The following is a 25,786-nucleotide window of genomic DNA, read 5'->3' on the forward strand; positions in this document are numbered from 1 at the left end:
CTGCAATTTCCAGCTCCTGGGTTCAAGCAATTCTCCTGCCTCAGGCTCCCAATTAGCTGGGATTACAAGCATGCACCACCACACGCAGCTCATTTTTGTATTTTTAGTAGAAACAGGGTTTCACCATGTTGGCCAAGCTGGTCTTGAATGCCTGACCTCAAGTGATTCACCCACCTTGGCCTCCCAAAGTGCTGGGATTATCTCGCCTGTCCTACTAAGAGGTTTGTTTTGTTTTGTTTGAGGTAGAGTCTTGCTGTGTCGCGCAGGCTGAAGTGCAGTGGCGTGATCTCAGCTCACTCAACCTCTGCCTTGTGGGTTCAAGCGATTCTCCTGTGTCAGCCTCCCGTGTAGCTGGGATTACAGGCGCGTGCCACCATGCCTGGCTAATTTTTGTATTTTTAGTAGAGACGGGGTTTCGCAACATTGGCCAGGCTGGTCTCAAACTCCTGATCTCAAGTGATCCACCCACCTCGCCCTCCCAAAGTGCTGGGATTACAGGCATGAGCCACTGTGCCCTGCCTGCTAAGAGTTTTTGTTTGTTGTGAGTGGATACTGTAAATTACATTTATGATTTTCAAATGTTTACTTTTGCTTTTTAGAATAAACCCTGCTTAATTGTAATGTGTTATTTATATATCACTGAGTTTGATTTGCTAAGATTTTGTTAAGGTTTTATATCTGTCTTTTTGTGAGATTCCTCAGTAATTTTCCTTCCTTGAATGTCATTGTCAAGTTTGGGATCAAGTATTCTGACTTCATAAAATGAGCTGCAAAGTGTTCCTTTTTTATTTTCTGCAAAAGTTCAGATAAGATTGGTGCTATTTTTTAAAAGTTTGAAAGAAATTAGTGGCGAAGCCTTTGAGCCTGAGTTTTGCTTTTTTGGGAAGATTTGTCATAATGAATTCAATTTATTTTATTGATATAGCAGTATTAAAAATCTTCTTTTGCTTCTTGTGTTCATTTGGTAACTTGTGCCCTCATAGACATTTAGGTTTTTGCTTTCTTTGGTGAACCATACTAGTTCCTATTCATCCACCGAATGTTTATCTTTTTTCACTTTTGTTAATCTCTCTTCTACTATTATCTCCTCTCTGGTTCTTTTTGTTCTTATGGGTTGCTACTTTTCTTCCTCTTTCCATTATTGTCATTTTAGTGGAGGATATGGAGAAAACTTTATGTGTTTAATTTGTGATATTTACCTGGGATCTCTCCTTAACCTTTTTCTTTCCATCTCCTTAATTTTCTAACTAGAATACAGTGGACATAATTTTCTACTCTCATAATTACAAATGTCATCCATAACAAGTTATTGAAATGTAGTGATACTCTCAAGGACTTTTGAAGATTTTAAGTTTTTGTCCCCACTCCAGGTTGCCCCCAAACTTTTAAAAATCTCTTTTCTTTTTATAATTTATTTTTTCTCTCACTGGAAATTATTACTTCCATGGAGGTTCTAATCTAATATCAATTAGGGCATGATTGAGTTTGTTGGGATTATGTGTACACAGCCAGGTGTGGCACACGCTAGTAATCCTAGTGCTTTGGGAGGCCGAGGCAGGTGGATCACAAGGTCAGGAGTTCGAGACCAGCCTGACCAACATGGTGAAACCCTGTCTTTTCTAAAAATACAAAATTAGCTGGGCGTGGTAGCATGCGCCTGTAATCCCAGCTACTCAGGAGGCTGAGGCAGGAGAATCACTTGAACCCGGGAGGCGGAGGTTGCAGTGAGCTGAGATTGCACCACTACACTCCAGCCTGGGCGACAGAGCAAGACTCCATCTCAAAAAAAAAAAAAAAAAAAGGAATTGTGTGTAAAGAACCCCAGTTCCTTTAGTGCATAAATATTACGACGTCTCTTTTGACTTTTGAAACATAGGTTCATTTTACATTGTGTTTTTAAATTTTTATTTATGTATTTTTGAGATTGTCTCGCTGTGTCATCCAGGCTGGATTGCTGTGGTGTGATCATGGCTCACTGCAGCCTCAACCTCCCAGGCTCAATTGATCCTCCATCCAATCCTCCTATCCCAGTCTCTTGAGTAGCTGGTACTACAGGCACGCACCACCATGCCAGGCTAATTTTTTTGTAGAGACAGGGTTTTGTCATGTTGCCCAGGCTGGTCTCAAACTCCTGGGCTAAAGTGATCTGCCCACTTGAGCCTCGCAAAATGCTTAGATTACAGGCATGAGCCACTGCACCCAGCCTTTGGTGTTTTAAAACTTTTTCTTCTGGAATACATTTAAATTTATATAGAAGTTTCAATGATGGTTTGGAGAATTTCTTTCTTTATTTTTTTTTTTTTTGAGACGGAGTTTCGCTCTTGTTGCCCAGGCTGGAGTGCAATGGCGTGATCTTGGCTCACTGCAACCTCCGTCTCCTGGGTTCAAGTGATTCTCCTGCTTCAGCCTCCTGAGTAGGTGGGGTTACAGGCATGCACCACCACACCGGCTAATTTTGTATTTTTAGTAGAGACAGGGTTTCTCCACGTTGGTCAGGCTGGTCTCAAACTCCCGATCTCAGGTGATCCGCCCGCCTCCGCCTCCACCTCCCAAAGTGATGGGATTACAGGCAGGAGCCACTGCGCCCGGCCGGCTTAGAGAACTTCTATATAACTTTTACTCCGCCTCCACTAATGTTGCCACCAAATATAGCCAGTGTATGTTTGTCACAACTATGAAATTTAACATTTGTGTGATAGTGTTATTACTATTACCTGAACTACAAACTTTATTTTGGATTTCACCAGTAATTCCATTAACACCCTTTTCGTATTCGAGAGTCCAATCCAGGACTTTGGATTTGATTGTCTTGTCTCCTTAGTATACTGTGTTCTTTCACAGTTTCTTAATCTTTCCTTGTTTTTCGTAACCTGGACAGTTGTACAAAATACTGTATACAGGTATTTCATACAGTGTCCCTCAGGTTGGGTTTGTCTGATGTTTTCTTATGATTAAACTGGGATTATGAGTTTTAGGGAAAGGATCACAGTGCTGAAGTGCTATTTTCATCATACCATATTAAAGGGTACATGCCATGAATAAGACATATCACTATGAATGTTAACTATGATCACTTGGCTGAGGTAGTGTTTGTCAGGTTTCCCCATTGTCAGTTTGTTTTTCCTCCCTTTTATGTCTGTGTTTTTGATGTAAGTTACCAAGTTGAGCCCATACTCAAGGGAAGGAAAATTCATTTTTATCTTTGGAGAAGGGAGTATATGCTTATATTATTTGGAATTCTTCTGTAAGGAACATGTGTCCCTTCTTTCCATTTATTTATTTATTCAATCATCTGTTTTTATCAGTATGGATTCGGGAATGTTTATTTTATTTAGGAGTTATAACCCAATGCCGATGTTATTTATTTTTGCTAAAAATGTTCCAACTTTGGCCGTTGGGAATTCTTTCAAGTTGGCTTCTGTAACCTTTTGACATGCCCCCGTCTTAAAAAAAAAATAATGATTTTCTTGCATTCTGACCCTGTAAGTTACACCAGGTTCATATTGGTGTTTTTTCTGCCTCTGGCCTAGAATCAGTCATTTCTTCTAGGAACCCTGGCTCCTTTTATTAGAGAGAATGGTATTTAGAAACCAAGATCTAGTTGTAGGTGTGTTTGTTGCTACTGGGGTGTCACTGCTTCTAGACCCTCTAAGAAAGCAGCCCTAGCTCTCTATACTAACCCATGTTACAACATACCTGTGCATCTGTGTATGTATTAAATAAATGTGAGTTCAGGCTGGTATGTCTGACTCTAACCTAGCACCATAGGGTTCATTCTGTCTTTCCTCTCTTGCTTATTTGTAACTTCTTTATTTGACAGGGAGAAACCTTGCTTCCATCATTTACTATTTATTTACTTATGTTTTCAATCCCAGTATACATGTTAGGAAGTTTCATGTATACTGATGGTTTGCTCATTAAGACTTATTTCCTCCTGTTCATGATATTTCTGAAACTTTTTTTTTCAGGCTTGCATTGAAGTTTTATATTTTTTAGAGAGGATTTATGTTTGCTTGTGTTAGTCACTTTCAGGCTTTTTTTTTTTCCTTTTAAAAGCAGTTTTTTATTGTGGTATAATATACATAACATATAAGTTACTGTTTAACCATTTTTAAGTGTATATTTATGCAGTTCATTGGTATTAAGTACATTTATAATGTTGTGCAGCCACCACCAATATTTATTTTTGGATCTTTTAAATCATCATAAGCAAGAACTGTGTACCTGTTAAACAGTAATTCTCCATTTCTCTACTTCCTTTAGCCTCTGGTAACCTTGATTCTACTTTCTGTCTCTATGAATTTACCTATTCTGGGTACTTCATATATGTGGAATCATACAATATTTGTCCTTTTGCATCTGGCTTATTTCACTTAGTAACTGTTTTCAAGGTTCATCTGTCTTGTATCCTGTATCCAATTCGTATCCCTTTAAGGCTGAATAACATTCCGTTGTGTCTATGTATGTGTGTGTGTGTGTACATATGTTCACACGTACTGTATTTTGTTTATTAATCTGTTGATAGAAATTTGGGTTGTTTCCACCATTTAGCTTACTGTGAATAATGCTGCTATGAACATTGGCATACAAGTGTCTGTTTGAATACATGCTTTTGTTATTTTAGATGTCTCCCTAGAAGTGAAATTGCTAGCTTGTATGGTAATTCTATGTTTAACTTTTTGAGGAACTGCCAAATTATTTTCTACAGTGCCTGAACTGTTTTGCATTCCCACTAGCAATGCACAAGAGTTCCAGTTTCTCCCACATCCTAGCCAATACTTGTTACTTTCCATTTTTAAAAGTAAATAATAGCAGCCAGGCAGGGTGGCTCACACCTGTATTCCCAGCACTTTGAGTGGCTGAGGCAGGGAGGATGGATTGAGGCCGGGAGTTCGAGACCAGCCTGGGCAAAATGGCAAGACCTCACCTCTACAAAAAAATTTAAAAATTTCCTGAGCATGGTGGCATGTGTCTGTGATCCCAGCTACTCCATAGGCTGAGGTGGGAAGATCATTTGGGCCCAAGAAATCAAGGCTGCAGTGAGCCATGATGGCACCACTGCACTCCAGCTTGGGCTACGTTGCCTCAAAAAAAAAAAAAAAAAGGAAAATAAGCTTTCCTGATGGGTGAGAAGTAGTATCTCATTATGGTTTTGATTTGCATTTTTTAATGGTTAGTGATGCTGAGCATCTTTTCATGGGAGGATATTTTAATTATGGGTTTTTCATGGCCTTGTAAGTTGTGAAAATTCTGGCTACAAACCCTAGTTAATTGTGATCTCTTATGATTAGGGATTTCCTAACTGTCTTAGTTCATTCGGGCTGCTGTATTGAAGTCCATAGACTGAGTGGCCTTTAAACCTCACGTTTCTCAGAATTCTGGAAGCTGGGAAGTTAGATGAAGATGTCCAGATTCAGTATCTGGTAAGGTCCCACTTTTTCACAAATGGTGCCTTCTGGCTGTCTCCTCACAGAATGGAAGGGGCAAACAGGCTCCATTGGGCCTCTTTGATAAGGGCACCAGTCCCATTCGTGAGAGCTGTGCCCTCCTGATCTAATCAGCTCCCACAGGCCCCACCTCTTAATACCATCTGTATCTTGGGGTTAGGATTTCATCATATAAATTTGAGAACATTCAGACCATAGCATTGACCATGGGGTGGATGTACTTTATTTGTCTTTAGTTCAACTCAGAAAGCCAGAGCCAAGCTTAAGACATCAGAATTATCCCCACTGCCTCTTCAGTGAGTTTTTTGTTCTGTTTTGTTTTTCCCTAGTTCACCAAGTCAGAGCGTTGCCCTTCAACTTGTCTGGTTTTCAGTCTGACATCTCATTTTGCTGGGGCCTTGAGGTTAACCTAATAAAGCCTGGGTTCTAGGACATCAGGTTTTTGGTCATAGGGTACCAAGAGAGAAATGCCATCTTTGGAATTTCATTTAGCTCTCTGGGTTCCCACTTTCTAGTTGTTAATGGCTTCAAGGGGTTTCAGCCATGCACTTATAAAATTTTTTAAAATTCATAATGAGCACATTTAGTGTTCTGATCTAGAGTTTTTCAGGTTGTCAGGTTTTAACCACATTGCCAAAACCGAAAACGTTGTTTGTTTTTCTTCTGTTAAAAGGCAGGTATCATTGAGTTTAAGGGAGAGTCTAGCAGTCTGGATATAGTTCTCATGAAGAAGGCAAGCAAACTATTTATAGGTACTTATTTCTAGAATCAGTGATCAAAGATGAGATTTAGGGCTGATTTTATATATATTCATACATATTCATGTGCCCTCAGTTTTTATTATAGCTTTCTAATCTGAGGTTCTTTGTGTAGCAAGCACATGTATGGATGATTATGAATTAGTAAAAACAGATTTTAATGTCTTCTTTTTCTCTTTGGAGGAAATCAGATGTTTACAAAAATAGACAAAGGCAACCAAATTAAAACAAAATCTAGAATAATCAAAGAGCTTGGGAAATGCACATATTTGTTTTATATTGAATAGCTCTATTAATGAATACTTACTGCAGTTTGTTTTTATTTCAGCTTTGGCTAGATCAGAGTCTAAGAGAGATGGAGGTTTTAAAAATAATTGGAGCTTTGATCATGAAGAAGAAAGTGAAGGAGATACAGATAAAGAGTAAGGATTTTTTTTTTCCCTCAGATATTTTATAAGAATAAAACTTCTCATTAGAAAAACAATTTCTATTGTATGGAAATATTTTTAGGAGTATGGTATTCTTAAGAAAACATATATCTCTTTCACAGTCGCTTTCAGGAAAGAAAAAGCAATTCCTTATTGATAAATAATTTTACTGTTATTTTCTCCATCTTTTGAAATGTATAAATATATGCTTGTAGTACATGTAACCTTACAATTAAAAATTGACTGTACAATGGAAGGCTTCAAAATAAGGAAATTGTTTTTTGTTTTTTAAAAAGGCATTCTGTTCAGGCAGCAATTTGGAAATCCACCATTTATCATGAGTAAGTGAACCCAGATAAGACCCTTGCATTTTGTATGAAAGTTTAAATACTACAGTATCTTTCTTCCCCAGTTGTGACCACCACCCCTACCACATCCATCTTAGGTCAGATTCTCACCAGAGAAAGCAGAACCATTATAAATGATAAACACAGGTGTTTACCCAGACAGAAGTTAAGCAAAGTGTTCATTACACTTTGTTAATCTACTTGGAATGACTGTTGTGTAAAAATTTTAAATGATAGTTTTAATAGAACTTTTTGTTTGTCATGAGATTTGTTTTTAAAGTTCAACATCTAGTTTTTTGGCCGGGCACAGTGGCTCATGCCTGTAATCCCAACACTTTGGAAGGCCGAGGCAGGTGGTTCATTTGAGGTCAGGAGTTCAAGATCAGCTTGGCCAACATGGTGAGACCTCATCTCTACTAAAAATACAAAAGATTAGCTGGATGTGGTGGCACACACCTGTAATCCCAGCTACTCAGGAGGCTGAGGCAGGAGAATCACTTGAACCCGGGAGGTAGAGGTTGCAGTGAACCCAGATCATGCCATTGCACTCCAGCCTGGGCGACAGAGTAAGACTCCGTCTCAACAAAACAAAAACAAACAAAAAAAATTGTTTTTAGTTTTTTGATTTATTGATCTGGTTTTCTGCTGGCCAAAATAAACAACAAATTCGGAGATACACAAATATACACACAAAGTTCTACCAAAACTATAAATATGTTAAAGAAATTTTTATACAAGAAGTCATTCAGAATATATTGGCTAAATATTGTAGGTGCTTCACTTCTGTCTGGGCAACAGCTCCGTTCATCATTACCACTTTATGTGCCTTCACCGATGAGATGTTGATTTGAAGTTTTATTTGAAGGAGAGCTTTGAACTGGTAAGTCTCTCATTTAAAGTCAGTATTTTATGGTTTTCTTTCTTTCATTTCTTTTATACTTTTTCTGATTACTTTAAAATATAAAACAATTATTGTTATATTCAGTATGCATATAGTTTTGAAAAATTAGAATTAAATCTGAAATTAAGCTGCGTAGAAAATATACCACTTTTTAAACATGTTTATAAAATGTTTACGAGAGACTTTTTAATCATTAAAAAAAGTTGGGATGTATATAAACAGTAATAAAACATTTTACATTTTTGTGTAAATATCTAGGACTTTACAATAAATAGCTGAGTTGTCTTCGAAAACGTTGTATTTGACTTTCTTTGGTGGCAGATTTACTGTAGTTATACATTTTTTAAAAACTGTCTTTACGGTGCTAGCTGTCCTGTACATTTCATTTCTGAATTGTACTATTTGGTTCATCATGAGTCTCAGGCACATCAGCTTTTTGAACATGTATCTATTAACATGAACCTGTTAATAGATACATTAGTTTAATCTTCTAGAGTTTCAGGCTGGTGATTTCTCAATGAAGGGTTGATATTTTCAAGAGTGGTAGAAGTATAACTATTTTACCATGGTAATACCACTGGAATTACTTCCTTTTCATTAGCTAAGGCTTTCTTTCCTTTCAGTTCATTTCTTTGTTTCTCTATCTTTCTACCCTTAATTTTCAATCTAAGACAAAAAGGAAAAATGAATGAGAATATATAAAATATAAACAGAATTATGTGTTCATTTATTGTAGGGTTCAGCAAACTATGATCCATGGGCTAATCTTGCGTGCCACCTAATTCAGTTAATAATTTTTATTGGAACATAGCCACATATATTGTTTATGGCTGTTTTCATACAACATATGAGTAGCTGCTACAGAGACCATATGGCCTGCAAAGACTATGGTCTGGCCCTTTACAGAAAAAGTTTGCTGATTCCCTGAATTAGGTGAACATAGAGGATAAAACCTCAGAATTTAATATAAGGATTGTGATTGCTACTTAAGTTTTTTTCCCCTTATTTTCTGTGTAGTGGGACAAATCTGCTCAGTGTGGATGAAGATGAGGATTCTGAAACCTCAAAAGGAAAAAAGGCAAGTGTTGCTTAAAATATTTTTTTCTTTTACGTTATATACAAAAAAATTGTTACCTCAAAAGAAGATTTAATATTTTTAAATTATAAACCCCAGTTACCCACTTTCTCCACTCCAGAGGCAAATGGTGTTCCCAGTTTGTTATTTATCACTTTGGGAATGTTTCATGCATTATAAAGAAGAGAAATATTTCCACCTCCCATGTTACACAATTGGTAATATACTGTGCATGGTTTTTCTGATCTTCCTTTAACTTAATATATTATCTTGGAGACCATCTGTAAGAGTTCATAAAAAGCACCTCATTCTTTTCAGTGAGTGCATAGTATTCCATTGTATTATATACCATTAACCAATTCCACCTATTGATGGATATTTACAGAGTTGTCAACTTTTTAATTTTTTTCTAAAATAATCTGTAAATTAGCCTTCTATATGGGTTATTTTGCACACATACAAGCATATCTGTAGAATGAATTCCTAGAGGTTGCACTGCTTTATCAGGACAGGTCCATTTCTAATTTTGGCATACCAGATTTACACTTGTTCCATCGATATCTGAACGTATCTGTTTCCCCACACATCTGTCATAATGTCTTCAACCTTTGATCTTTGCAAGTGAAAACTAATATCTCAGTGTAGTTTTAATTTCCATTTTATTTTTTGTGAGGTTGAACATCATTTCATATGTATAGTCTCATTCTTTTTTAAAATAATTGTCAGTTAATATCCTTTGCCCATTTTTCTATCTGGTCTTTAGAATATTATTCATAGGAATTATTTTTATATTTAGTCTAAGACACCCTTTTTTTCACATTTTGACATCTTTGAAATCTAGATGCATCTTATTAAGATAGCATGATATGCTTTAATTATTTAAAAAAAATGTTTTTGGCCAAGTGTAGTGGCTCAAGCCTATAATTCTAGCACTTTGGGAAATCAAGGTGGGAGAATTGCTTTAGGCCAGGAGTTTGAGACTACGTGGGCAACATAGTGAGACTCCATCTCTAAAAAATAAAAAATTTTGCACTGTAGTACATACAATAATGGTGTATTGTATAATAATGTTATAGGTTTGATGAAATAAGGTATTTTGGAGAAATTGGCCCTTTGCTGTGATACTAGTTGCTAATATATATACGTGTGTGTGTGTGTGTCCTTTTTTTTTCAGACGGAGTCTGGCTCTTGCCCAGAATAGAGTGCAGTGGCGCAATCTAAGCTTACTGCCACCTCTGTCTCCCGGGTTCAAACAATTCTCATGCCTCAGCCACACGAGTAGTTGGGATTACAGGCATACACCACCATGCCTGGCTAATTTTTTAATTTTTATTAGAGACCGGGTTTCACCATTTTGGGTAGACTGGTCATGAACTCCTGGCCTCAAGTGATTCTCCCATCTCTGCCTCGGAAAGTATTGGTATTACAGATGTGAGCCACCGTGCCTGGCCATTACTAAAATTTTAACTCAGTTTTTTCACTAGTCTTTTGTCTTTGCTTATGGTGGCTGTTGCCATGGGGAAAATATATTTCCTTATGTCATCAGATGTATCATTTTTCTTTTAAAGGCTTTTGAGTCTACTGTCTTTGTTCCTAATGATGTTAATTTAATAACTTATTTGGGACTGGGCACAGTGGCTCATGCCAATAATCCCAACACTTTGGGTAGCCAAAGCAGGCAGATCACTTGAGGTCAGTAGTTCGAGACCAGCCTGGCCAACATGTTGAAACCTCGTCTCTACTAAAAATAGAAAAATTAGCCAGGCATGGTAGTGGGCTCCTGTAGTCCCAGCTACGTGGGAGGCTGAGGAAGGAGAATTGCTTGAGCTCAGGAGGCGGAGGTTGCAGTGAGCTGAGATTGTGCCACTGCACTCCAGCCTGGGTGACAGAGCGAGACTCAGTCTCCAAACAAAAAACAAAACAAAAAAACCCACTTTTATTTGCTTTGTCTTATTAGATATATAAAATAGTTTCACAATAGTAATACCAACATAATTACTAACAAAATGATTTTCAAATTATTTTGTTTCCTTGTTTTTGATGACACTAGCAGGTATATGTATAGTCCCACTAGGAATGTGTATTTAAATTAGTATATTTTTAAGTAATTTGAAATTGTTTATTTCTGTTTGGTATTCTACCAACTAAATAGAGAGGTTTGTTGTTGTTGTTGTTGTTGTTGTTTTTTAATTTTGTTTTTTATAGCGAGGAATTGCATTTTATTTTCATTTTAATTTTTATTATGTAAATTTTTTGGATGGTTTCAGCATCACATCTCAAAAGAAGTAATTTTCAGAGAAATCTAATTTTGTCTTGATTCCCTTTATTCTTTTTTCCCTATAAGTGACTTGTTTTAAAAATTATGTGGCTTAGCTTTTTTTATATATATATAATGTAAGCATATACCACTTTTCTTGGAAAAACTATCCACACTGTTTGTTGACACCTTGATTTTTTTCTTGACGGTATGTTATGTAGATCAGTCTACAGCAAAGTATTTACAAATCTTTATCATCCTTTTTATTGTTATATAGTACTTCATTGGATGGATATACTGTAGATATTCAGTTTGTCCCTACTGATGAATAGAGATTTTTTCCCCCAGTCTTTTGCTATTACGTATAAGACTTCACTAAAACCTTGTGCATATATATTTTTTTCATATCTGTGTAGTATATTTGTGGGATAGATTCCTAGAATTGAAGTTGCTATTTCAGAGGTGAAATTCACATGTAGTTTTGCTAGATACTGCCAAATTCGCTATCTAAAGGTGTTAACATTAGCCATTCCCACTAGCAGTGTATGACTCTATTTCCCTGTAATCTTGCAAAATATGTAGTCATACTTGAATTTTTGCTGATCTGAACATAGCACCTTCACATATTTCCTGTATTTACAGTGTAAGAATTTAAACAACTTTTAACATTTACTTTTTTTTCCGTCTTTCTGGGTTTTTTTTTTCCCCTCTGCAACAGCTCTATTTTGTCATAATTTGAGGAAATTTATTTTATTTATTTATCTATTGAGACTGAGTCTCACTCTGTTGCCCAGGTGGGAGTGCATGGTGCGATATCGGCTCACTGCAACTTCTGCCTCCCAGATTCAAGTGATTCTCCTGCCTCAACCTCCTGAGTAGCTGGGATTACACACGGACACCACCAAACCAGCTAATTTTTGTATTTTAGTAGAGGTGGGGTTTCACCATGTTGGTCAGGCTGGTCTTGAACTCCTGACCTCAAATGATCTACCCACCTTGGCCTCCCAAAGTGCTGAGATTACAGGCGTGAGCCACTGTGCCTGTCCTGAGGAAATTATTGAATTTGATGTTTTTCTCTTAATACTGTTAAGTTTTTCTTTATAAAGTTATTCATGCTGAAAAACTCTAAGGTTTTTCCCACTGCAGGTTTCCTAGCTTTTATTTTGACATCTGGATTTCCTGAAGTGCTGTTTTTTAGGTGTTTTTTAGATAGACAAGAAAAAAGTAGAAAAAAAGGAGTGAACTTGGTAGATGAAAATAAGATGTGAGCAGGCACGGTGTCTTTTGCCTGTAATCCCAGCACCTTGGTAGGATGAAGCGGGAGGATCGTTCGAAGCCAGGAGTTTGAGATCAGTCTGGGCAACAAAATGAGACTCTACCAGAAATAAAAATAAAAAATAAAAGATGTTTTCTGTCACTAACTTATATAGGGTATTGGTCTTCATGTACACATATGTAGCTTTCAGATTGCTTTTTTTTTTTTTGAGACAGTCTTGCTCTGTCACCCAGGCCAGAGGGCAGTGGTGTGATCTCAGCTCACTGCAACCTCCACCTCCTGGGTTCAAGGGATTCTCCTGCCTCAGTCACCTGAGTGACTGGGATTACAGGCATGGTGCCACCACGCCCGGCTAATTTTTTATATTTTTAATAGAGACGGGGTTTCACCATGTGAGGCTGGTCTCGAACTCTGACCTCGTGATCTGCCCGCCTTGGCCTCCCAAAGTGCTGGGATTACAGGTGTGAGCCACCACGCCTGGCCTGCTTTCAGATTTCTTATGATTTTTTGTAAAAGTATATGCTTTATTACATATTTTTTAAATGTAAATATTTATGTTTTAAAGTAAAACCTACAGGACACATTGATTTATTTAGTGAACTCTGAAGATTATTCTGATATGATAGTATCATCTATTTTAAGTATACATGGACCATCTCTTAACAGTTAGAAATTTTATATTGTGCCTTTTCCCTCTTAAATTCATATTCTGTTCAGTTTTCCCATAGAATCTTAATATGATATACTTTTATGTAATTGAAAATCTTTTTATTATCCTATCACACTTTAATATAGAGATATCCTTCACTGAAGATAAACTTCACTGAAGCTTAACATTAAGTAAAACTCCTGCTACTAAAGTTTGTTTTTTTAAAAGCTGAGTTATCATTATAATTATTAATGAACACTTGATCTAAAAAGTATTATTACAGATATTTATAATTATTAAATTTATTATGCAAAATAATATTGGAAATTTATCTTTTAAAATGGGTGAGGCTGATGGTTTCCCTTTTTATTCATTTAGTTCATCTATTCATTAATCTGTATTACCTGAATGAAACCTTCAGAACAATTTTACTCTTAAAAATTGACACGTAACAATTGTACATATTTATGGAGGGAAATTTCTTTTTAAACTTTTTTGTTAGATAAAAGTGCTGAGAAATCCTGGTTACATTCTAAATAGATAAATATGGAAATAGTTTTGCTATAGTATTATCATACAATTCTTTTTTTATTTGAGATAGAATCTCACTCTGTCTACCAGGCTGGAGTGCAGTGGGGCAATCTCGGCTCACTGCAGCCTCTTCCTCCTAGGCTCAAGCGATCCTCCCACCTCAGCCTCCCAAGTAGCTGGGACTACAGGTGCCTGCCACCACGTCTGACTAATTTTTGTATTTTTAGTAGTTTTAGTGGTTTTGCCATGTTGGCCACCAGGCTGGTCTTGAACTCCTGACCTCAAGTGATCCACCCACCTTGGCCTCCCAAAGTGCTGGAATTACAGGCATAAGCCACTGTGCCTGGCCACAGTTCTTTCCTTTTGAGTTAAATGCCAAAAATGACATAGTAATCAAACATTTAAAAATTAAAAATAATTTGTAATCCAGTCATTAGGTACTGGCCTTCCAGATTTTGGAGAAATATACTAAAAAAGCTTTACCAAGATTTGAATAGCTAGTATACTTGTTACTTTTAGGTTTCTTTGTTTTGTTTTGTTTTAACCAAATACTCTCAGAAATAATTAGAAAAACCGAAATCTTGTTAATTTCTGTATGCTTTTGCCAATACAGCCTTTTTTTATTTTTTATTTTTTTATTTTTTTTTTTGAAACAGAGTTTCCTGGCCCCTAGGCAAGAGTGCAGTGGCGCGATCTTGGCTCACTGCAACCTTCGCCTTCCCAGGTTCAAGCAATTCTCCTGCCTCAGCCTCCTGAGTAGCTGGGACTACAGGCGTACGCCACCGTGTCTGGCTAGTTTTTGTGTTTTTAACAGAGACAAGGTTTCACCATGTTGGCCAGGCTGGTCTCGAACTCCAGACCTCAGGTGATCCGCCCACCTTGGCCTCCCAGAGTGCTGGGATTACAGGTGTAAGCCACCACGCCCAGCCAGATTGAGGATTTAAAAGTTGATTACCATGACTAAAGCTACCATGCTTGATAATCCTTCAGAAGATCTTTGTGTGTCCCAGGGATATATACATATATCTACTTGGATTTTGAATAGCTTACAGGTAATGTATAGGTCTGTCAAGCTAAAGGAAGAAACTGAGGCAAAATTAATATAGTTAATAAGTTAATAGAGTAAAAATTAATATAGTGAGTTTATGTGAGCCACATTTGAGGACTGCAACCTGGGAGCATAGATTTAGGTTGTCCCACATGTATGCTTTGATTAGCAGCAGTTATGAGTGAGTTTTTTAAGGAAAAAAGAAGAGACTATTCCTAAGTTGTTTACCAAGAATTTACGTTAAAATAGCTAACAATAGATATGGATTGGCCATACTTTGTTCTTTGTATCACAAATTCCTGGAACATGAAGATAATGAATGAGGGCCACAATGTGCAACTTGTGATAACTTTTTTTTTTTTTTTTTTTGAGATGGAGTCTCGCTCTTGCCACCCAGGCTGGAGTGCAGTGGCATGATCTCAGCTCACTGCAACTTCTGCCTCCTGGGTTCAAGCCATTCTCCTGCCTCAGCCTCCTGAGTAGCTGAGATTACAGGCATGCATCACCACACCTGGCAAATTTTTGTATTTTTAGTAGAGACGGGGTTTCACCATGTTGGTCAGGCTGGTCTCAAACTCCTAACCTGAGGTGATCCATCAGCCTCGACCTCCCAAAGTGCTGGGATTACAGGTGTGAGCTGCTCGGCCAACATTTTAGGTAATTTATCTGCTAGTCAGGAAACTACAGGCAAGAAAAAGCACAAAACACCTTTAAATAATTGCCTTTGGGCATGGATCAGGGGCTATGACTGAAGTAAGTCCCTTACTTATGTCTCTGTGGGCCTGATAAATTTTGCATATCTCACAGAGCTCAGACTGCTCTGAGCTATTTTTCTTTTCTCAGGTCCATATGGATCATTGGTTTAAACTATTATAGACTGGTTTCTCCATTTGAGAATGAGTGTGGAATTAGGAGAAATCCTTTATTTTAGTTCACAGTGTCTTCATATCTTTCCCCTTCTCTTTCACAGAATCTTCTCTTTGTCTTTGGGCTTCTGCAGTTTCACTGTGCTTCTTTTAAGGGATTTATATCTTTTGTTAGTTAAGAAAACATTTTAGTCATTATCTCTGTGGATTTTACCTTTCTACATTATTATTTCTAGACCTCCTAATAGACATAAAACCATCACTTAAAAAAAAAATCCCGTAACCTGTATTTTATGTTTAAAAGCAAAAAAGGAAAAAAAATGGCTAATGGAATGAAGAAGTATATCTCTGTACCATATTCTGAATAATTTCTTTAGCTCTATCTTCCAATTTACTTTTATCTTTAGCTCTAAGCTGCTATTTAATCCATACATTGGATTTTTTTTTTTTACTTTTAAAAGATTTCAGTGACATTTATCATTTATAGAACTGCTGTTGGTTCTCTTTCAAAGTTGTATTTTCGATAGTGTGTCTAATTTTTTACTGTTTCAATTCTTTGTTTTTCAGAATTTAAGTGCTTTTAACATACATATGTCTCTAACTTAATGGTTTCTATTAGGTTCTCTTATTATCTGATATTCTTCGGTGCTAAACTTCCTGAATATCAGTACTTTACTTAAATTACATGATGTGATAATTTTGGGTGGAAGATAACATTGATAATTTTCACATATTTAGTATTCTCAATGAACTATTCATTGATGCAGCAAATACATATTGAGCACAGTGTTCTAAGTGTTGGAGCAAAACAGACTTTTTTTGTTCTTGTGGAACTTAAATTCTAGTAACTTGCTATGCTTATTAGTTACTTAATGATTAATGTTATAAACAGGAGTTGTCACATTAAGGCTCTACCCTGAAGTCTATTGTCTGTTAGCTACAGTGGTTTTTACGTTTTTAAATGCTTGGAAGAAAGAATCAAATGAATTCTATTTCATGACATGTGAGCATAATATAAAACTCAAATCTGTGTCCATAAGTAAAGTTTTCTTGGAAAACAGCCATGCTTATTTATAAATTGTCTATGGCCACTTTTGTGTTACAACAACAGATTTGAATATTTGGACAGAGTTGAGTAGATACAACAGAGACTATATGATCAAGAAAGCCTACAATACTTACTTTTAGCCCTTGGCAGAAAAAGTTTGCTGATCCCTGTATCAGTGTTTATTTTGTATAAATGTATTTCATAGATTGATATCTGGAGGCCCCCTTAAAGACTCCCAGTGAATGACTGAGACCCCAGAGAATACTGGATATATATCCTAGGATGAAGCATTGATGAAACCATTCCATAAACAAGTGACTGTCACCCACACTTTGATTGTGTTGCCAGGACACAGGCAGATATTTTTTTGTTTTTGTTTCTGGGAGCATGTGGGTTCTTAAACACTCTGAACAGTAATACCTGGCTTTATCATATGCCCGACAGCATTGCTGCATAGTACCAGAGTTAAGCTGTCCTTTCATGTTTTATGCCCTGGTGCATTTTTATGAATTAGTATGTACTTCCCTTGCCTGAGCATTATTCATAATCTCTGAAAAATTTAAGTGATACCATAGCAGAACTTTAGAGACAATCTTAGTAGCTACTAATAGAGGAGTGGTTAAATTAAAATTTTTTTTGGAACGCAATTGACTGTTAGTAACTGATACCACAGAAAGCAAAACCATCGATAAAGGGGGACTACTATGTAGTATTTTTGGATAAGTCCTATGTTAACCAGTCAGAATAGCAAACTCTAGGCTTGCCAATAACTGTCCACTTTCTAGAATTGTCATGAGATTTATATGAGATGATGTAATTCACATAGTATATGACACTAGCAGTTTTCTGGAAATAGCTACATTTTGTTATTATTAAATGCAGTGTTATTGAACCTTTGTAAACTGATGTTTCTTTGCAAATAATGTTTATAGTTGCAGGTCTGACATCAGTAAGGTCCATGTTTGTAATTGGTTTTCTAGTCATTTGATCTCTTTTCGAACAAATGGATTCATCTATTCACAGTAGTTCTCTTGATGCTGTGCTTGCATTACCTGGAAAACTGTCTTAGGCTGGGGTAGGGCAGTGGATTTAAAGTTTTAGGGACTTCCAGACTGAATATATCATCATGATTTTATTAATGGGAGTACTCTAATCTGTGAGATAATCAGCCATAAAATTTTAAAAACTTATTTACACCTTATTTCCTCCCAGTAATTTGATGTAGATTACCAAATTAGCACAAATAAAATAATGGAAAATCAAAACAATTAGGAGGTGAGTAGATGTGCCAGGATGCTAAAATAATTTATATGTTGTACTTTAATTCAACAGTTGTCTCTGAATTTTCTGGGAACTGAAATTGTGTCCTGTAATTTTATAATTGTATGATAAAGGAATCTTTACAAATTTATTTTGCTCCTTTTGCCTGTTATATACTGTGATCTCTCTAAAGTGATTGTTACTGATATGTTTATATTATTATTTGCATCTATTGAAGTATAAAGTATCAATTTCTGCCTGTACAGAAACTTTGATACTAAGGCAAAAGTTCTTATACATAAGCACAAGTTGAAATGACAGCCGATTGCCATATTTGGCTGTAGTGTTCTCCAGATAGCAGCAAGGCCTGATAAGCAGGGGAAATGCTTACTTTTTACTCTCTGGAGAAAGCTATCCTAAGATCCTCTACCCTAATTGTCTCAAATATCTTTGGAAAGATTCACATGAAAAGAAAGTAATACAATAAACCTCCATGTTCCTACAAATTTGCATTGTCTTTAGGAAAAAAAAGTAGGCAGTTGAATTATTCTTAAATCCATGCCAATGCTACCCACCATCATTCCCAATAGCTGTATGTTTTTACCACTTTTAAATGGTTTTCAAATAGTTGTTGATAGATTATCACATTATAGCATTTTTGACTCATATTTCTGGATCTTTTTTTACAGTTAAATCGTCGATCTGAAATTGTTGCTAATAGCTCTGGTGAATTCATCTTGAAGACATATGTAAGACGAAACAAGTCTGAAAGTTTTAAAACTTTGAAAGGCAACCCAATTGGACTTAACATGTTGAGCAACAATAAGAAATTGAGGTATAGGCACTTCACCACACATTCCTACAGAAAAGATAAAGGAAGAGTTTGACACCAAAAACTTAGAAGCTAATAGGCCCAACCTCTACCTTTTCTTCTGAATTTGTCAATAGGGCCAAGAGGTAGCATGGTCCCAGTATGTGGATTCTTTGCTTTGAATCTTAGGAGTAGGATTGATTGCAGTGTCTCTTGTTTCTGAATAAAACATTGCAAGAAATACTTTGTTAGGGTGGGATATCATGATTTTGCTTTCATACATTTAGTAGAATCTCAGTCATAATATTTGAAGAAGCACAATAGAGTGGTGTGGTCATGTCTCCTTTAGGAAATACTAATCAGGATTGTCTCAATAGGGGACTTAAAAATTTCTTATTCCTCCTTTTTACAATAATGAACCACCGTTATTAGTAGGACTGGGTATCAGTAGCAACTCAGAAATAGGGTTGAAAGTCACTTTTATTTCTGCTGTCTCAATTTATACATAGACAAATGAAGTACATAAAAGCTCAGTAACTTTCAAGTCAGTGGCAAAATCAGAAATAGTATTTAGGACTCCTGATTTTTATTTTAGTATTCTGCTTTATTTTTTAAATTTTCTCAACCTCCACCTCCCGGGTTCAAGTGATTCTCCTGCTTCATCCTCTCGAGTAGCTGGGATTACAGGTGCCCACCACCATGCCCAGCTAATTTTTATATTTGTTATTAGAGACGGGGTTTCAGCATGTTGGCTGGGCTGGTCTCGAACTCCTGACCTCAGGTGATCTGCTATTTTTAAATTTTTCTTTAATTGGATTGGAAACATTTGAAAGACAAATTCAGGAAATGGAAAACTCCCAAAAGACAATTGGGTTTATCCATAAATTTTTTTTTGTTGTTGGTAAAGGTTTTTGTGTGTTTGTTCAGATTTTAAAAGATTTCTTTTATAAATGTGTATATAATTTTTCCATGTTCAAGTTATTTTTTGTTTCTTGAATCTGCAGTGAAAATACGCAAAATACGTCATTATGTTCTGGAACTGTAGTTCATGGTAGACGTTTTCATCATGCTCATGCACAGATACCAGTAGTAAAAACAGCAGCCCAAAGGTAAGAATTCTAATTGTCTTTGGTTAGTATATACATGGCATCTTCTTCAATAGGTTTTCACTTTTTTTAACCATCTTTTTCCTTTGTGAAACCTTACTGTTTTCACTGTCTGTAGAGAGATATATCTCTGAAATAATTCGTGACATGAAATTATACTATTTTATGTCTGCTTTTGAGTAATCACATTCTGTAAATAGAGAATTTTTCACTAAGACCTGTTGTATTGCATTATAATCCAGAGAATCTAAGATGATACTGAAACTGATTTACAATATTGACCTTAAAGTGTTTGACTGAGATATCTTCAGTTGGTAGTTTAGCTCTGAAGAGTAAAATTACAGTTAATACCGTACTTTCTTTATAAGGCTTATAAGAGTTCATAGCATCAAAACAAGTCACATTAGTTTTAAATGTTGGAGAAAATGTTATTTTGTAGTTGTAGTTAGATTTAGGAGTTCTCATTGATTTTGAAAATACTGCTTGACTCGAAATAATGAAAGTAACATTTGGGGAACCATTTTTGGAATGTTACATGACCTTTCAGTTGACTGAAATTCTTAGGCTACAAGAGTTAAATAAATAATCTGTTTATTGCATTATAAACAGTTCCTTATAACTAGTAACATTTAAAGATTTGGCATACATTTTAGATGCTGTTCTTCATTTTTTAAAAATGTAATATCTAGACTGCTCCTCATTTAGAAGACGCGCCCTGAACCTTGCTATATTTTTCTGTTTACATAGATATGCTATCAGATCTTTTACTTAAAAATGTTAAGTAACCTCATACTTTATGATAAACCAACCTTTTGTTTTTGCCTTAAATGTATTATTGTATCAAATAGTGTTCACCTGAGATGCTTGCGAAACCTAAAAGGACAAATTACTGTGCAGACCAAAAATTGGCTTACTCTACTGCAAAGTACACAAGCTCTCTGGCCTACATGTGGCAAAAACATGAGAATAAACAATAAAAAGGAGAGTAATTAGGGGAGAGAAAAAGAGTAGACACATTCTTATGCCCTGATCGTACTAATAGAAACCATTGCTGATAAAGCTGTCTTAATATTCTGATAATGTAGTCTAAGTTTGAAATACTAACTTAAACCTTATAATCAATTTAGGTGATTCATTTACAACGAAAATTATTACATTATTTTTGCTTTTGAAGTTGTCTGTTAGTTTGGAATTACTAGTGACCTATTTTCCATTCCTCATTTCCTCACTGGTAATGTTAAAAAAAAAACCCCCGTTAATAGTCTGGAAATTGGGTTGCGATTTGTTTTACTCTAGGTCTCAACACCTATAACATTTTGCATGTGTATTATTGCTCATTTACATAAAAGATTAGATTCAGTTAATATGAACTAGTTTATACTGGTAAAATGTTTCTTTAAAAACAACAACCTGAGTTAATTTGTATTTAAGAAATAATCCTAATTGAAAAATTCTTAACGATTAGGCGCAGCAAAGAAAACTGTATAATCAAGTCAGCAGGACAGATTCTACTTACATTTGTCTTTTATTTATTCTGTATAAGAATAAGCATTTCTTATTCCAACTGCAGTATGACTGTCACTAAAAAGATTTTGATGTTCAAAGACAAGTCATTGAGAGTTTTTCGGTTTTCTTCCTTCAAAAACATTGAATGATTTTATGCTACATACCAGGCATAGATGAGGTGCATAAAGATGAATATGATAAAATCCCTACCAGAAAAGCTCAAGTTTGATTGCAGTAGAGATTGATTAGGGTACAGAAAGACAAGTAAACAAATGATTACATGCATGGTTAGGGCAGCAGTAGAGCTATACAAAATACGTGTAGTAAAAACTACAGAGAAGGGAACAAGAATTTATAAAGGAAACATTAAAGGAGTTTTTGAGTTTACCAGGTAGAAGAAGAAACTGCATGCAGTAGGAATCACGTCTTCAAAGGCACAAAGAAAGGCTTTAACTAAGATTGTTGCTTCCAGGGATTTAGCGCAATTGTTAGACTTCAGGTGAGGGTAAACACATTGGCTTTTACAGCTTCTCCTAAATTTTCTTATATTCTGAAGTCTTAATTTTTTTTTTTTTAAATTATAGAGATAGGGTTTTGCTCTGTTGCCCAGGCTGTAGTGTAGTGTCTCAGTCATAGCTCACGGCAGCCTCAAACTTCTGGTCTCAAGCAATCCTCCCACTTCAGCCTCCTGAGTAACTAGGACTGCAGGCATGCACCACCGCACCAGGCTAACTTTAAAAAAATTTTTTTTGTAGAGACGTGGTCTCACTTTGTTACTTAGGCTGGTCTCCAGCTTCAAGCAGTCCTGCCTCAGCACTGTAAAGTGCTGGGATTACAGGCCTGAGCCACTGCACCTGTCTCAAGTCTTATAATAATTTGAAATGAAAACAAAAGCCATCCATCTGGTAATTCATACATAGTGTATTCTTGGGGTGAGTGGTATATCTTGTCTTTTAAGTAAATCAGACCTGCTAAAATCTGAGTAATTCGTAGTTCTTTAGTAATAATACGGGAACGAGTGCTTTACACCTTTTTATCTAAACAGAATGGTGAAGTTTGTTAAAATACCACATTAGATTAGGTAGTCTTTGGGTCATAATTAAGATTCCAATCTATTTTCTTAACTGCTATTCCAAATGTTAATTAAATTCATATTTAAAAGATAGATTGTTTATACACTAATAGTGATAGAGAAGTATGGAAAAAAATGCAGAAATTTAAAAGTCTGTAGTTCATACCATCCCTGCCCCTAACTTCAATCTGACTTGTTGAAACAACACATTTTATGGGTTGATGTTTTACTTACACTTTCACATTTTTTGACTTTTTATTAAGTATAGATAAAAAGACTTATAAGAACCTTATAAGAAATTCTTGTAATTCTTATAAGGTTCTTAGAAGCCTTTTTATCATCTTTATCTTTTAAGTCTTCCCCCGCAACTTAGGGGGATATAGATGTCTATGAAAGCATATATAATTCATAAATAGGAATATGGGCTCCTAGAATAAGCAATATTTAATTATTAGTGAAAAGCACCATTTTGAGAGGTTTTTTGTGTTTGTTTGAGACTGAGTCTCGCTCTACTGCCCATGCTGGAGTGCAGTGGCGTGATCTCCACTCACTGCAGCCTCCACCTCCTAGGTTTAAGCAATTCTCAGCCTCCTGAGTGGCTGAAATTACAGGCGTGTGCCACCATGCCCAGCTAATATTTGTGTGTGTGTGTTTTTAGTAGAGATGCGGTGTCACTATGTTGGTCAGGCTGGTCTCGAACTCTTTACCTCAAATAATCCACCCACCTTGGCCTCCCAAAGTGCTGGGATTACAGGCTTGTGCCACCACACCTGTCCCATTTTGAGAGAATTTTTGAAGTTGTAAATGAGGTCATTGATACCAGAATTTATCTATTAGTCTTTTTCCCTTCCTTTTGTTTTTTTTTTTTTAATTTTAAGGCCACAGTTATAGTACTAATTGAAGGTAATTTTTCTTCTCTATATTGTATGAAATAGTCCAACAAGAATGTAAGTTGACATTTTTACAAAGTCCTACATTACTAATAATGACTTTTCCCCGGTTTTATGTTTTATTTTAACATGTAAGCAACTCTAGGGCAGGACTTGATAAAAACACATATTGAAGGTACCTGTAAGAATGCCATGACTTGTTAATCAGATACATTATAATGAATGCATTTTTTCTCAAGGATAAGAAAAATGAGCATTGGTGTGTCTTTGTGTGTGTGTGTGTGTGTGTGTGTGTGTGTGTATATATGTATATATATATATATTTTTTTTTTTTTTTACTGTTTTCCTTTTCCTAACTCCCTTGGCTTATTGGGAAGTATTATACCTAACCCGTTTCTTCTACCTCTGTTTTTCTACCTATTTCCTTTCCTCTGTACAGGTGAGTATAAAAAACAACAGAGGCCGGGCGTGGTTGACTTAGACCTGTAATCCCAACACTTTGGGAGGGCAAAATAGGAGGATAGCCTGAGCCCAGGAGTTCGAGACCAGCCTTACCAACATGGCGAAATCTTGTCTCCATAAAAAATACAAACATTAGCCAGGCATAGTGGTGTACACCTGTAGTCCCAGCTGCTCAAGGTGGGAGAATCACCTGAGCCTAGGGAGATCAAGGCTACAGTGAGCTGTGGTTGTGCCACTGCACTCCAGCCTGGGTGACAGAGCCAGACCCTGTCATTTCGAAAACAAAAACGAGAGTACTAAACTGTTCTTATTTCTTGGGCACAGCAGTATAGAATTGGAAGTGGCTACATTAGGTATTAATGCCTAACTTTTGGTTTTCATTTTACTTTTTCTGGAAATGCAGCTATATAAGAAATAAATACATAGGACAGACTAGATTTAAACTTTTATGTTTATATTTTGCTTCGCTTCTTTAATAGGGATGTGATTATATTCCCTTGTTTTTCTGTCATTTATCTAACCTTCCATGTGTTTTTTAATAGCAAAGATAAAATTTCAGATATATTAATGTACATTTATAATATTCTTTTCCTTTTGAAAAATTTTTTTAATGTGTTCATGTAAAAACAAGTTAATATATTTTTTTTCTTCATTTGCTAGGAATAAATTGGTATTTTAGTTGCATACTCCGCATGGTAGGAGTGTAAGAATTGATATAGGAATTTGGGGATTTTGTAAATTATGCTTTGCTTACAGTTAGTTCCAAATATTTCATTCCTTTTATAATAAGGATAAATAATATTAGACATGAATCTCATTTTATACTAAAGTGAGGGCTTATATAATTTCATTCTCGAGTAATTGATGTTAATAGGTTTTTGGAGTTTTCATGAACTATGGAGAAGGGTGGAACTTTTATACATTGGGCTTGTGATAAGAAGCCATGATTTTAAATTATAGGCTTTTCCTTGTGTCCCAAATCATATACCATATTTAATCCAAGACTTTTGTGCAAAAATTTCAGCCTTAAAAATTTTTTTTTCTTACTCCAAAGGAAATAATCATACCTAATATTAGGATCAGTCCGGAACCAGTAAAAATTTTATAACTTCTAGGAAATGCTATTGTTTCTTGAAGACTATTTCTGTAACAACAGTAGTCTCCTCCTTATTTGTGGTTTTGATTTAACCATTCCCTTATTAGTAGATACTGAAGTTGTTTCTAAATTTGCTATGATATCATTATTGAATTTTTCAGATATTGAGAATTATGTTCAGGTGAGGGAAGTACATACTATTTATAAAAGTACAAAGGAGGTACCATGGCATTAAACATGAAAGGACAAGCTAACTCTTGTGCTATGTAGCAACACTCTCGGGCATATAATAAAACCAGGTGTAGTATACAGAGCAAAAAACCCATGTGCTCACAAAAACATTTGCTCGTCTTCTGGCAATGTAATCAGAAAGTGTGGTTGACACCCATTTTATTTATGAAATGTTTTTACCAATGCTTCATTTTGGTATATTGGATTCGGTACTATCCTCAGTTTCAGGCACCCATTGGGGGTCTTGGAAAGGATCCTTAGAGAATAGCAGGGAATATTGTATTCTAACATATCTTCAAGTATTTGATAGTTAAAGCCCTTTTAAGATTTTTTTATATTTTTGTGTATTTATCTTCCTGTTAAATATCTAAAAGGATTGTTTATTTTGTATATTGACAGAAATCGAAAAACAATTTAGACATGACTCAAAACATAGTATATTATATATATAATGTATTTAAAACAAGTTGATCACAGTATAGTTTTGCCTTAATGACTATAGTTACTGCAACTACAGTGATATATCAACAGTGAGGTCTTGCCTCTTACATTTTTTTTCTTTTTCATGTTTTAAGCAGTCTGGACCGAAAAGAAAGGTAAGCTTAATATTGAAGAAATTAGAGCATGGATATAGTGGTAAAATATAAAATTATTTATATGTTTTGAAAAATATTGGTTGAATTAGAGTTTATAATTAAAGCTTTTTTTAATTTAAAATTTT

General features: G+C 35.6%; 1 protein-coding gene across 7 annotated transcripts in view; it reads left to right on the top strand.

Moving 5' to 3' along the window:
• The window catches only part of SENP6 (SUMO specific peptidase 6), a 115,065-nt gene that overhangs the window by 14,585 nt on the left and 74,694 nt on the right, over positions 1–25,786 (top strand). For 2 of the 7 annotated variants that reach the window (XM_004044309.5, XM_055390791.2), the window contains exons 2-6: positions 6,534–6,627; positions 8,899–8,959; positions 18,581–18,726; positions 19,707–19,811; positions 25,641–25,661. In XM_004044309.5, coding sequence (XP_004044357.2) covers positions 6,534–6,627; positions 8,899–8,959; positions 18,581–18,726; positions 19,707–19,811; positions 25,641–25,661 — 427 coding nt within the window. Of the gene's footprint in view, positions 1–6,533; positions 6,628–7,752; positions 7,861–8,898; positions 8,960–18,580; positions 18,727–19,706; positions 19,812–25,640; positions 25,662–25,786 lie in introns of those variants that run through there. The other 5 variants (XM_019029736.4, XM_055390792.2, XM_004044308.5 and 2 more) reach the window with 3 other exon arrangements.

The sequence above is a fragment of the Gorilla gorilla genome, chromosome 5 (genome assembly GCF_029281585.2).
Source record: "Gorilla gorilla gorilla isolate KB3781 chromosome 5, NHGRI_mGorGor1-v2.1_pri, whole genome shotgun sequence".
Taxonomy (NCBI): Eukaryota; Metazoa; Chordata; class Mammalia; order Primates; family Hominidae; genus Gorilla; species Gorilla gorilla.